The 12,817-nt window shown below is 37.7% G+C and overlaps 1 protein-coding gene across 8 annotated transcripts in view; it reads left to right on the top strand.

Moving 5' to 3' along the window:
• MAP2 (microtubule associated protein 2) overlaps nt 1-12,817 on the top strand; it is a 300,866-nt gene that overhangs the window by 217,593 nt on the left and 70,456 nt on the right. For all 8 annotated transcript variants that reach the window (XM_047773380.1, XM_047773386.1, XM_047773379.1 and 5 more), the window contains one exon: nt 885-1,169. In XM_047773380.1, the coding sequence (XP_047629336.1) occupies nt 908-1,169 (262 nt within the window). In that variant the 5' untranslated portion in view covers nt 885-907. The remainder of the gene's footprint in view (nt 1-884; nt 1,170-12,817) is intronic.

Here is a 12,817-nt window from a genome sequence, read left to right on the forward strand (position 1 = left end):
ATTGCTAAATTTAGTGGCATCATCCTGTAAGTGAAGGCAGATATAAGGGTCTGCCATTTGCTCCACATGTGCAGAAACCTACTCCAGGACTTATTCAAACTTTACCCTAACTTACAGGCACCTAATATATGTTAGTGATTTAACTTAATTGATGTAATTATGAAATAATACTGTAAGTTATGACATAGGCCTAATATTACCGTTTTTATTCTCTATTAAGATTTTAACTAAGAGAAAATGTCATTCCCTTTTAATCTACAGATAGGGTTTAGGAAAGTTTCCTGAAAAATTAAGTCAGCAATACACAGAATCCAGAAAATCACATCTACCTCTGATTCGAACTGAACATCTTTGAAACTGAAAGTGCTAATATATTGATTATTATCTTTTCTAGGTTCTGCAGAGAGTTATAGTTTAAAAGAGTACTTGGAGTAATTTTCCATCATCCAGAATTTCCCCTCAACCATTCCTTTTCCTACCATTTTCAATCCAATTTCCTCATAGGAAATATTTTTCCCTATCCTAAAGAATTCCTTTACTGTAGAGTCAATGTCATATGCCAATGACAGTTAGCTCAGATATGTCCTTAAATGCCAAACGCTAGTTTTAAAAAGAGCATATGTAAACTGATGGTGATCTTATATTAAAATAATAGATATTCCCAAAAAGATCTATAAAAACAATGGCTACCTCTTGATATTAAATGGAAAAGATCTGTGTTAACAATGGCTGCCTCTTGATATTAAAAGAGGGTTATGGAACATGTTTTTTTTTGACTTAGCTACCTAGTGAGTTTGCTATAATTTTCCCCTACTTCAATTCTACTAATATCAGATAAGCTTTCCCCAAAGTGATGGCTGCTGTTTTTCCTCTTCCTATCACAGGTGACGTCACAGGGCATTGAAGAATGGCAGATGATCGGAAAGATGAAGCAAAGGCACCTCACTGGACCTCAGCTCAACTAACAGAGGCATCCGCCCACCCACATCCACCTGAGATCAAGGATCAAGGTGGGGCAGGGGAAGGACTTGTCAGAAGCGCCAATGGATTCCCGTACAGGGAGGATGAAGAGGGCGCCTTTGGAGAACATGGGTCACAGGGCACCTATTCAGATACCAAAGAGAATGGGATCAACGGAGAACTGACTTCAGCTGACAGAGAAACACCAGGTAACGAAGGGCTCTTCTGTCACCAGTGCTTACTTTGTGCTATGAAGTCTATTTAGGCTGAAAGTGAATTAATTTACAGCACTGATCTTCTTTCACCAGTGCTAGGACTGGAATGCCAGTTGGTCAGGGGAACTAGACACCAAAAACAAAGATCATGGGAACTAGCCTGACATTCCCCCAAGTTAGTTATATTTTCATTCTCATCTCCCTATTTAATGTCTACCACTTTAATTTTAGTAGACAAATGGCTCAATGTATGTGTGTTTTGCTAGTAACTGTCAGCATTTTAACTCACTGAAAGAAAATTTCACAAATAGATTCTTATTGATTCTCTAAAATAAGACTGAATTTAAATCTGATTGATTAAGAAAGGAATGTAGAGTCCATCTCCCAGCCTTAAAAACAGAAAAAGAAAAGAAAACACATGCATACACATACACATGACCCATTTCATACTTCCTCAGATAGCTTTTTAAGAATTAATATACAGATGCTTAAAGGAGAACATAGTATAATTTAATATTCAGTACTTCCTTTCAAAGTTTAATTTCTACCAATAGTCATCTTTACCATTAATAATATGTCATTAATGGCACAGAGAAACACTGGCCTGTCCTATAATATTCTTCACCATTATCTTCCTTTCTTCTGTAATTCAGAATTTAATGCATTTGAACCCAGTAACTTGCAGACATGCTATTCCAGAAAGAGTAAGTAAACTACTGGGAAGAAAGGGTATGGCCCCTTCAGAATCACCCCTTACTTATTTAAAGATTGGTTTTCTACACTCAATTAGCAACACATCCACATGCACTTGTTCAAAAAATATATTTAATGAGGGGAGTTCCCTGGTGGCCTCACAGTTAAGGATTCTCCATTGTCACTGCTGTGGATTGGGTTCAATTTCTGACTCAGGAACTTATGCTTGCCACAGGCACAGCCAAGAAACAAAAACAAAACAAAAAATAATTCTTTAAAAAATTTTTAATAAGGAACTATGAAAGATGTCAAATGAGTGAGGAGAAATTATATATGTATGCAGTGTGATTTTTTTTTTAATCTATTCATTCAGCAACTATCATTGCACATTTTCTCCATACAGGCATCTGTGCTGGGGCATGTGCAAGGAATGGTCTCTGAACTTAACAGAGTGGTTGATCTAGTAGCAGATGTGAGGTCTGTGTGTACAATTAATTCAAATACGGAAGACAGTGTGTTAAGTGCCAAATGAGCAGTATAGAAAGGCAAAGTTGAAGAGGGACTGTTTCCAAACAAATTCCCAGATTGTGTGCAGAAGCGTCTGGAGGTACCACAGCAAACACACAAGAGTGTGGTAGAGTGTTTTCAATTCTCAGAAGAAACACTGCGATACTCAACAGCTGTCAAATACTGCAAGAACCATTAGTTCAGGATAGTTCAGTTTCAACATTAGATCATACCACATTCATTTTCAAGATGTCCCGGCTCTAAGAAGCTGGGATTTTGGCAATTGCTATACAAAAAGGCAAATACCCTGTAGAAAATTATGTGGAACAGGAAACAGAGGGTGGCAGAGACCAATCTAATTCAAGGAGTTACAAAGCTGTGCAGTGTCCAATAGACATACATCCCATTAGTAAAAAACTGTGGTTATAAAATAAAAATACTATTTTTACCTTTCATGGTTACAAGGAGGATTGCATGAGATAGTAGGGTGTGTGAAGTGAAGGACTCATAAAATAGTGTCTATCAGTTACCATTGTTATTATCAGTGGTGGTAGTGGTATCAATATGGACAACAGGGCACTCTTTTTTTTTTGGCCTTTGACAATTTAGGGCTGCACTCCCAGCATGTGGAGGTTCCCAGGCTAAGGGTTGACTATCAGCTGTAGCTCCCGGCCTACGCCACAGCCACAGCAACACAGGATCTGAGCTGCATCTGCAACCTACACCACAGCTCATTGCAACCAGATCTTTAACCCACTGAGCGAGGCCAGGGATCAAACCCACATCCTCAGGGATACTAGTCAGGTTCGTTAACTACTAAGCCATGATGGGAACTCCCGACAGGGCACTCTTGATTAAGAAACATTTTTCTACAGCCGAATGTAGCACAGCTTGAAGAGGGTGGGACTTGGGTGTCTGGAGCACTAACTGGGAACATTTGGAAGGGATGGAGGCATGGAGGGTTGAGGACATGGTAGGATAAAATGGTTGTGGAAAGGAGATAATGTGAGACCGAGATTTTTCTCCTCCTCGTCTCTCTGCAGCACTTGCCATTATACCTCAAGGACTCAGTAAGTGTGTGTTGACTGAGTGAATGAATGAATGATGCAAAAAAAAAGAAAGAAAGAAAATTCTTTTCAAATTAATAGTAAAAGCTATAGAAAAGTCTTACTTTGTCTCCTGAACTCTCACTAGTTGACTCTCACTGACTATTGTGGAGGCTTATAATATACTTAAGAAAAAAAAAAATCACTGTAGCGTGCTCGGTCAAGCAGTAGAGAACCCACGTCCTTCTCTCTTTCACTTTTTCAATGGTCTTAATTAAGTATTTAAGAGCATCAGAAAATCTATTTGCCAGGTCAGTGTGTCCTTGTCAGCTTCTTCGAGAAAATAATATAAATCAAAAAGGGACTAACAGATGTTTCTTTTAAGTGGGTTCAGGACCATCCAGAGATGATTTTGAATTCAGCTTACCATATATCAAGTGAATATTACATTACCTTTGGGAGACTAATTACATAAGTTTTATGTATATATTCACGGCGACAAAGGCTGTAAACAGCCAGCTGTGGGTTACCAGGGCGATGTTTTCAATCCAAACCATGATGTGATTTTAAACCAGTCTCCCTCCAGAAGGAAAAGGCTAAATATTGAACCCATCAATTACCCATGTGTGGAAAGCAGTAGGAGGGGAAAAATAGAAAATATCATCTCCTCTCACCTACAGAGGATGTTCCAGGGATAAGTTAATGTGCAATAAAATTTCCCTTCAAACTGTAGCCTAATAAAATAATAAAGTGTATTATCGATGGTGTATATATAACTATTGCACAAATTACAAACAAAAATCAGCCCTAGTGAAAAGACGTGTGCTCAAATCTCAGATACAGTCTTTTAAAATGCTGTCCTCTGATGATGGAGGTAACGGATATGAGCTGGCATTGCATTTTGAGGTGATTATTTTAAAGAGAGACTAGGCTATATACTTGCCCACTCTTTTATCATTTCATATAACCTATGAGTATATTGCAATTTACCTACAACAAATATTTCTCAGAACATTGTTAACATGAGTTATTCCCCAGTGACATCAAGTCCTTAGCTATATATTATAGTGTCCAGGCCATTACTGGTTGAATCCAAAGGTCTTCCCTCTGCTTTCCCTCTTTGCTATAGCCTTCTCTTCATTTTTGAAACAAATCTTTTCCTCAATGTTGTTTATTTGTATCCATCTCTATAAATAAGATTATATAATAAATGAATTGCGACCATCACATCTCTCTCCTCCTTCCTTCCTTCGTCAAAGTGGCCTCATTCTCTCTCATTCACCCTTTTCAATGTTCACCTCTATTTCTGGGCCATAGTAATTGTTAATTTTTAAATATACAAGCCCATAGTCAGTTTATCTTTGGTCTGATGCCCTGAGACAGCAGGGGAGGCAGCAGCAGAGTAGGGATTAGGCAGCAAATGCTGGAAGGAAATAACAAAATATATTTCTTTACAGCTTACCCTTCTAGATTTTGTCTCTTACCTTCTAATTTAAAGCCAATCCATAGAAAGGTGGATAGAATTACATGCTCACCTACTATATCATAACTTTTTTTGTTTAAGAATTTTTCTTACATTTCCTTGTTAAAGTGGCCTTTTTAGAAGCCATGCCGCAGAAGGCTAAAAATCCAATGAGGAAACCATTGAGAATCAGGTCACTTAGGAAAGCTGCTGTTATTTGATAAATGAGTAAAATGTAAGACTAAAGTAGTCGTTTTAAGATTATTTTCCAAACATGAATAATAAGAGTAAAGGCTTGCAATAAACCCTTTCTCTCTTTTCCACCATATCTTCATTGAAGAAAGAAAACAGGATGCATTTTGGTCTCCCTAGAGTTTCAATTCCAAGTGAAAATTAGAAGCCTCATCTTGAAGTTCCTTATTTGTAGTTGGGACAGAAACTCACATTATAGTTAATATCAAGATAACATCAAGAAGACTGGATGTTCTCTTGTAAGATGACCTTTCACACACCCTCCTCTTTGCGGGTCTAGTGAGCCGTCCAAGAACATATGGCTGCAGCCAGCATGCAGGCCTGCCTCCCACTTTAATAGGCCAGTGCTCCTTCCACAGCCCCATGCTGCCCTGATTCAGAACAGCACAGCCGTTGCAGCCGTTACCAGTCATTGCCAGAGAAGACAATTCTTCTTCCATTGCAGAATGATCATGTCTGCATGACAGAAAATCAGACTTTTATTCCCAGATTTTAGTATGAATGGAGAAAGAAAGGCAATTCTGAGAAGTTTATAGATGCCAAAACTTGGAAGTATTTATTTTATTTTTATGTATTTTTTATGAAACTCTAGTTGATTTACTACATTGTGCCGATTTCTGCTGTAAAGCAAAGTAACCCAGTCATACATATATATACAATTCCCTTTCTTGTAATGTCTTCCATCATGGTCTATCCTGGGGGATTGGATAGAGTTCCCTGTGCTATACAGTAGGTATGCATTGATTATCCATTCCAAATGTAATACTTGGCATCAACTAATCCCCAAATCCCAGTCCATCTCATTCCCTCTTCACTCCCTCTTGGCAACCACAAGTCTTGTGTCTGTTCTGTAGGTAGGTTCATCTATGCCGTATTTTAGATTCCACATATCAGTGATATCATATGGTATTTGTCCATCTCTTTCTGACTTCACTTAGTATGAGAATCTCTAGTTGTATCCATGTTGCTGCAAATGGCATTATTTCACTCTTTATTTATGGCTGAGTAGTATTCCATTATAGATATATATAGTATATACCAGGTCTTCTTAATCCATTCAGCTGCTGAAGGACATTCAGGTTGTTTCCATGTCTTGGCTTTTGTGAATAGCGCTGCAGTGAACATACTGGTGCATATTATCTTTTTGAATTATGGTTTTCTCCAGATAGATGCCCAGGAGTGGGATTGCTGGATCATTTGAAGTATTTAAATTCCTGCTTTTGTGATTTTTGACTATCCTATGGTACAGAGCTTTGAACACTAGTAAGAAACACCAGCCACCATATAAAATACCTTTGTGATCATCAAAAGCCAGCATCATCTGTCTCAGAGTAAATTTAAAGATTTAAGGGCATTTTTTCACTAACCACCCCTTGATTTCCCAGGGTAGCTGTTTCCTCAACATTTCTGGGGATTCTCTCCAGGTCTAATCCCTGCCAAAGCAGTGGAATCTGTAAAAGCTCTTCTGGGTTATCCATAGTTACTTTTTCAGAACTTTCCAATGGAGATGCACGTCTAAAGTCTGGCCTGCCCTTTCAGATCCTCAAGACTCAAGCAGCCAAGTGATGAACATACTCAGATGTCTACATTTACTGTTGTTGAAAGTATACATTTAAGCTTGAAAATGCACATTGGAAGAAAAGGTTGCTGTCACTCATGTGCAAAAATCTCAATATACCCTTAAGCTTCTCTCCTTTTTCAATCTTAGAAAATTTGAACCTGCCTTTCCTTGCCATCCCATTCCCCCCTGCCCGCATTCCCATATTTGAGATTTACAAGTCGGGGTCATTATTCTGTTTAAAGCATGGCATATTATATATAATATATATTAATATATGGAGAGCGAAATCGTACAGAACCATTTCTCCTGGTAAATGACTGAAGCCATATCCACACCACCCCCGAAGGCAAATAAACAAGCTGGCCTAACAATACAAGAGGTTGCAGATTTTCCTTTCCTTGTTGCCATGCCAACCACTCATCGCTCTGGCTGCCATTTCCCTGAGTTCCGCAGAGAGTGTGCAGAGCAGTTATTTAGCATTCAGGGTGGATCTGCAGAAAAGCACACGGCCTCACTGCAAAGCGTCTGGGCCTGGCGGCGCCGGTGGATGAGGACAGAAAATGGGGATCTTTTCAGTGTTTTCTTTCGAAAGGTTAGGCATCTGGGGCTAGAAAGAGTGAGAAAGTCAAGGACTGATAGAAAAGGCCATTCCGTGAGGTTTGTATTTGTCACGTTTGCTTTGTCCTATGTGGTCTCTCTCCATTTGAAATAGGTTTGGGGTATTAGTTTCAATCATATGCGGCTTGTCTTGTTGGTAAATAGAAGGATCTAAACCTAATTGGAGGCTGGCTTACATGGACATTATAATAAAGAACTGCCTTTCTTACTCCTGGTAAGGTTTGAGCTTGTATACAGCAGGTGTTGCTAACTCGAATTTGTAATGTTTTTATGCATTGGAGAAAAATACAGGCACCAGATACAGTTGTTTATTTAAATGTGCCGTTATACGGTTCCTATAAAAATCTACCTTATATCTATCTTTGTTCTTCAGCCAAAGTCTTGGAGTAGGATATGATTGTCTTAAGCCGGTAATTATGAATCAAAATTTAAGGAAAACTTGGTTTCTTTAGACTCCTTTTAACTAAGCCCAATGACTCAACAAATAATACATGATTTTATTCCTTGGAATTTTAGTTGCCTACAAACACTTCAAGTTGTGCAGAGCAGAGCTCTAACGGTATATAATATGATATTTTAAAATTAAGATTAATTTGCATACACATTTACTCCCATGTTATGTTCCTCCGGAAGATTTCTCCTGTGCACTTGTGGAAATCATTCTCATTTTTTTAGCATCTGTTTTGTGTTAAATGTCAGAGCCACATCACAAGCACTTAAAAAAGCATTTTTTTGTTCTCTCTGGGCCACTGACACTTTGAAAAATCATTGTTCTGAATTTGAATTTTAATCAATGTTATCGATTTTAGCTAAGAAAAATTCAGACCTACTTGTAAAAATTTTCTGTCTCACTTGTTTCTAGATGTAAATATAATTTAGTACCTTGTATTTTTTACTTGAGCCTTTCTCCTAATCTTTTATTTTCCAACACCTTAGCAAATTTTCTTCTAATTTGCTGTCTTGTTGTGTCATCACATTTTTCTTTTACTGTATTCCAATTTTTTGAGGCTTTTAAAATATCTATTTAGAGAATAATCTAAACAGTTTATAAAATCTTTTTTTTTATTTGTAGTGAGTAGATGACAAACATCAGTCATGGAAGCAAGTCTTCCTGGGTTCATTTTTAGACCCTCTAAGTCAGTATTTTGGTTAGGATTACGCACTTCCCAGCCTGTATCTCTTGTTCAATTTCTAAGAATTCTCTCCTCTCAAAAGAGAAAAGACAAAAAAAAAGATAAGAAAAACTTTAATAATTTGGAACAAAGAAATTGCTTTAATACCTGGAGAATATATTCATTATCAATCAATCACTTCATTTTTTTTGACAAGTGTGATGTACGTATAAATTGATTATATTGCTTGTATATCCTTGAGAATGATATCTGTCTCTGCATAACAAATACCACCTTGAGGCTTGGCTTCAGGTTTAAATTTTATTTTGTTGGGAGGTTAGTAGCCCAGGGAATACCCAGCAGTCACCACCCCTCTGCCCTTTTTCCTCTCCAAGCTACTGACTTTCTGCTTCAGTGTATCAAGCCCTCTTGTTCCCTCACACTTCACTGCTCCTTAGCACATTACAGAAAGCACTTCTTCGACTGTCAGGGGAGTCTGGAAATTCATACCAGGAGCAGATGTGTGGAACAACTGGTGCTGCATTGCCGACCTGGTAGTTTAAGCATGATCTGACTTGGCATCACGAGTCCCGAGGGGAAAAGGACACTGAACCGCTCCTACCCGCTCACCCTGTGGCTCGCCTCACAGAATGATTCACTGCTTAGCAACACTCAGAGGAAATACAATTCTAAACCCAGCCAAGCTGATGAGCAAAGAGGAAAGCATATGTCCTAGGCTCTCTCGTGTCAACTTTTAACAAATATGCAAACGCCGTGTAGTTACTAGAACACAAAAAGGAGAATTAAATGTCTGCTTTTACAGATGATCTCAGCAATACTCAAACTTCAGAAGATGTTAGACAAAATGGATAATAAAGGAGGAATCAAGATTCAGAGAAAAATCTTGTATAATTGGGATGATTCAGCATCAGCAGCCTGAAAATTGGACTCAATGTTTCCCCAAATTTTGTTTTGGGGAACACAGGTCAAGGCTGGGAACCTGAGCACCTCTGATTCTTGTATAAGTGAGTCTAGCATGAATGGCCAGTCCTCTGATTGAACTTAACAATCTTCTCTTTTGCAAAACAAACTAATTTGCCCAAGCAATCTATTGTGGTTTCATTCACATCCAGCATTGTGAAACAAATGATAGAAAAATATTTTGAGGAGTTCCCTGGTGGCTCAGCAGGTTAAGGATCCAGCACTGTCACTGCCATGGCTCAGGTTTCTGCTGTGGCACAGGTTTGATCCCTGGCCCAGAACTTCTGCATGCCACAGGTGCAGAAAAAAAAAATTGAAAGGGAATATACAACAGAGAGGTTATCCGAAGTCCATGAGCTGATTTCATTTTATTCTCTCAAATGAATCTCTTCCTCTTTGAAATACCTCCATGTACCATGTTTATTTCCTGCTAATAGTATCGACCATATCGAACATTTTACTGAGGTTACTTGTTACTTGTTTTGTCCCCTTCACCAGGTTGTAAGTGTTTTGAGGTAGAAGCTGTGCTTCATTCATCTTCATGTTCTTTCTGGTATGTAGTTCAGTGCTTATGTTCTATAGTAGGTGCTAATACATATTTTTTGAACTGAGGTAAAGAAGAGAGAGGGTTAGTATCCATCTGTGGTTTTGAGAATAATGAAATCACATAAACAAAATGGGACTCCAAAAATTATACTACAGTGTATGCAATACATTTTTGGAAGAGATGATGGTAGAAAGGAATATGGAACTAGAGAGGGAAATGGGAAAACCATGAAAGAAGGCTATATTTGAAGTAAAGACTATATCGGAGTTCCCGTCATGGCGCAGTGGTTAACGAATCTGACTGGGAACCATGAGGTTGCAGGTTCAATCCCTGGCCTTGCTCAGTGGGTAAATGATCCGGCGTTGCTGTGAGCTGTGGTAGAGTTGGCAGACGCGGCTCGGATCCCATGTTGCTATGGCTGTGGTGTAGGCTCTGGCGTAGGCCGGTGGCTACAGCTCCGATTAGACCCCTAGCCTGGGAACCTCCATATGCCGTGGGAAGTGGCCCTAGAAAAGGCAAAAAGACCAAAAATAAATAAATAGATAATAAAATAAATAAATAAAGTAAAGGCTATATACAAGAGTTGACCAGGACAGAAAGGAACTAAATAGGGACTCTGAAATGCTGTAATAAAAGGAATGTCAAGGAAGGAAGTAGCAAAAGACTTGCTATGTTCCAAACATGGGAGTGAAGGTTTGGAGTAAAGAAAATATATCTTTGACTTAAGATAGCAATAAGACATCTTATTAGAAATATTTTCTTGATAAAAATAACTGAACTGGGAAGAATATGAAAAATCAGGATAAATGACCTTTTTAAGAGACATCTATAGACTCACAGCTAAAAGTTCATAGATACTGAACAACTAGTCAGGCTTGCTACTGCAAAAGTGAGCCCAATGTAGTAGAACTGGCCTCGACAGAAAATAATACTGAAATATCCTGCAAACAGAACTCTGAAGTTCACGTCCTTGCTGATCATCTGGCTGAAAGGTGAGGATCGCCTCTCTGCCATAGATCAGGGAGCTCACGTAAATTTCATTTCTGACAAATGGATAAGCTGAATCTTAAAGCAAATGGATGTTCTAAGTCATAGGCTTAATTATACTTCCTTAAAAGAATATGCCAGTATTGTCTTGGAGAGATGTTATGTATCCTATTTTTGAAGGTCAACCTGAATAAAATATCATCAATGTCCTTTTTTTTCTATACTTTCTCTCTGAGTCTATAAAATGATTTGGAAATGAAAAGTTTTTAGGTAATAAAGAACAATTCAATAAATAACAAAATAATTATTCATTAATTTAGGAAAAATTTCAATTAGATATATTTTTCATTTTGTTATTAAAAATGATAGAAGCATCTCATGAGATAAATTTTTTCTTTTTGACAAATTAAAATAAAAGATGTTCCAACTGACCTTCTGCAATTCTAATCATTAATTATTTCGGTATTTAGTGGACTTTCTTCTTCTCTTAGGAGGAAATAATAAAATAAGAAAAACAATGATTACTTTTATAAGCAATTTTTTAAATGAATCAATTCATTGGATACTTTTTCTCCCTGTTGCATTTTTTTTTTTCCTTGTGGCCACACTTGCAGCATATGGAAGTTTCCTGCCCAGGGATTGAATCTGAGCCACAGCTTTGACCTACGCCACAGGTTTGGCCACACCATATCCTTTAACTCACCAGGTTCGAACCTATGCCTCCATAGTCAGCGCCCCCATCTGCAGCAGTGGGATTCTTAACCTGCCATGCCACAGCAGGAACTCCTTCCCTTGTTGAATTTTGCATGTTGCTATCCTTTATCTTAAAACTAGAGTATATATATTTTTTCTTTCTTTAAATATTAGCTACTGGTTATTTTTTGTAACCTTGAGAAACCAAGCTTTGTGACTAAAGCATTGAGAAAATTGGAATAAACATACTCTCCTGAAGCTAGAGCCCAAATTCTAATAAAGGAGAAACTGCCTTTTCTCAAAAAATTGCAAACTTAAACCAAGTCACAAAGCATGTAATACAGTTCCTCCAGGCCAGTTCTCTCTCAAGTGATTGTAGTGAAAAAGAAAGAGAGAAATGAGTTCAAGTCAAGGACAGATGCGACTTTCCAAAGTGAAGGAGAAGTTCATTTAATCAGGATATCGATGTGATCTCTGTCCTCATGAAAATATCTGCCATCTGGCCCAAGAAAAATTTAGTTCTTGAAGTGTTTTGTGGACCACATTTAACCTGTCCACATGATCTGAATGCACCATGGAAAATCTGCTTAAGAACCTGGCTGTTTTGGTGACACAGGTTTCCTTTTTAGTTGTATTTCATTATTTACAGGTAAACTAGAGCTGATAATCTAGCATCTTAGACTGGACTTACCAGAGAAGGTTGATTTAATTTTTTAAGTGGAGGCATAAAACCTCCCAAATTATGTTTAATTTTTTTAAAGTAAATTTAAAAATGAGCATTTCTTCTATTGTAATTAGAAATGCTTGAGTCTCCTGCACTCAAATAATGATGTTTCACTTCTTCCTTATTTCTCTGATGTAACTGGATGTGAAGAAAAAAAAAAACTATATAAATAAAAAATGCTTTTCCTTCCCAGGTCTATGGAAAATGAAAATTACCAAATATCCTTTTTAGAAAATATTTTCAAAATCTATTTGATTAACATGTCAAGGTATTTCTTTTCTGTTCTATAAAATTTTAAGTACAGTGATTCAGTTAACATGATTGCGTTAAAACTGTACTTCTCTTCCTATAGCTTTTGATCACCTTGTTACTGTCAGACGAAGTCATTCCTGCCTCAGTGTTTCATGTCGCATTTCAGAATTATCCAAGAAAAGGGAGCAGAAACCACAAAATTCCCTG

This window comes from Phacochoerus africanus, chromosome 3, assembly GCF_016906955.1.
Source record: "Phacochoerus africanus isolate WHEZ1 chromosome 3, ROS_Pafr_v1, whole genome shotgun sequence".
NCBI classification, from domain to species: Eukaryota; Metazoa; Chordata; class Mammalia; order Artiodactyla; family Suidae; genus Phacochoerus; species Phacochoerus africanus.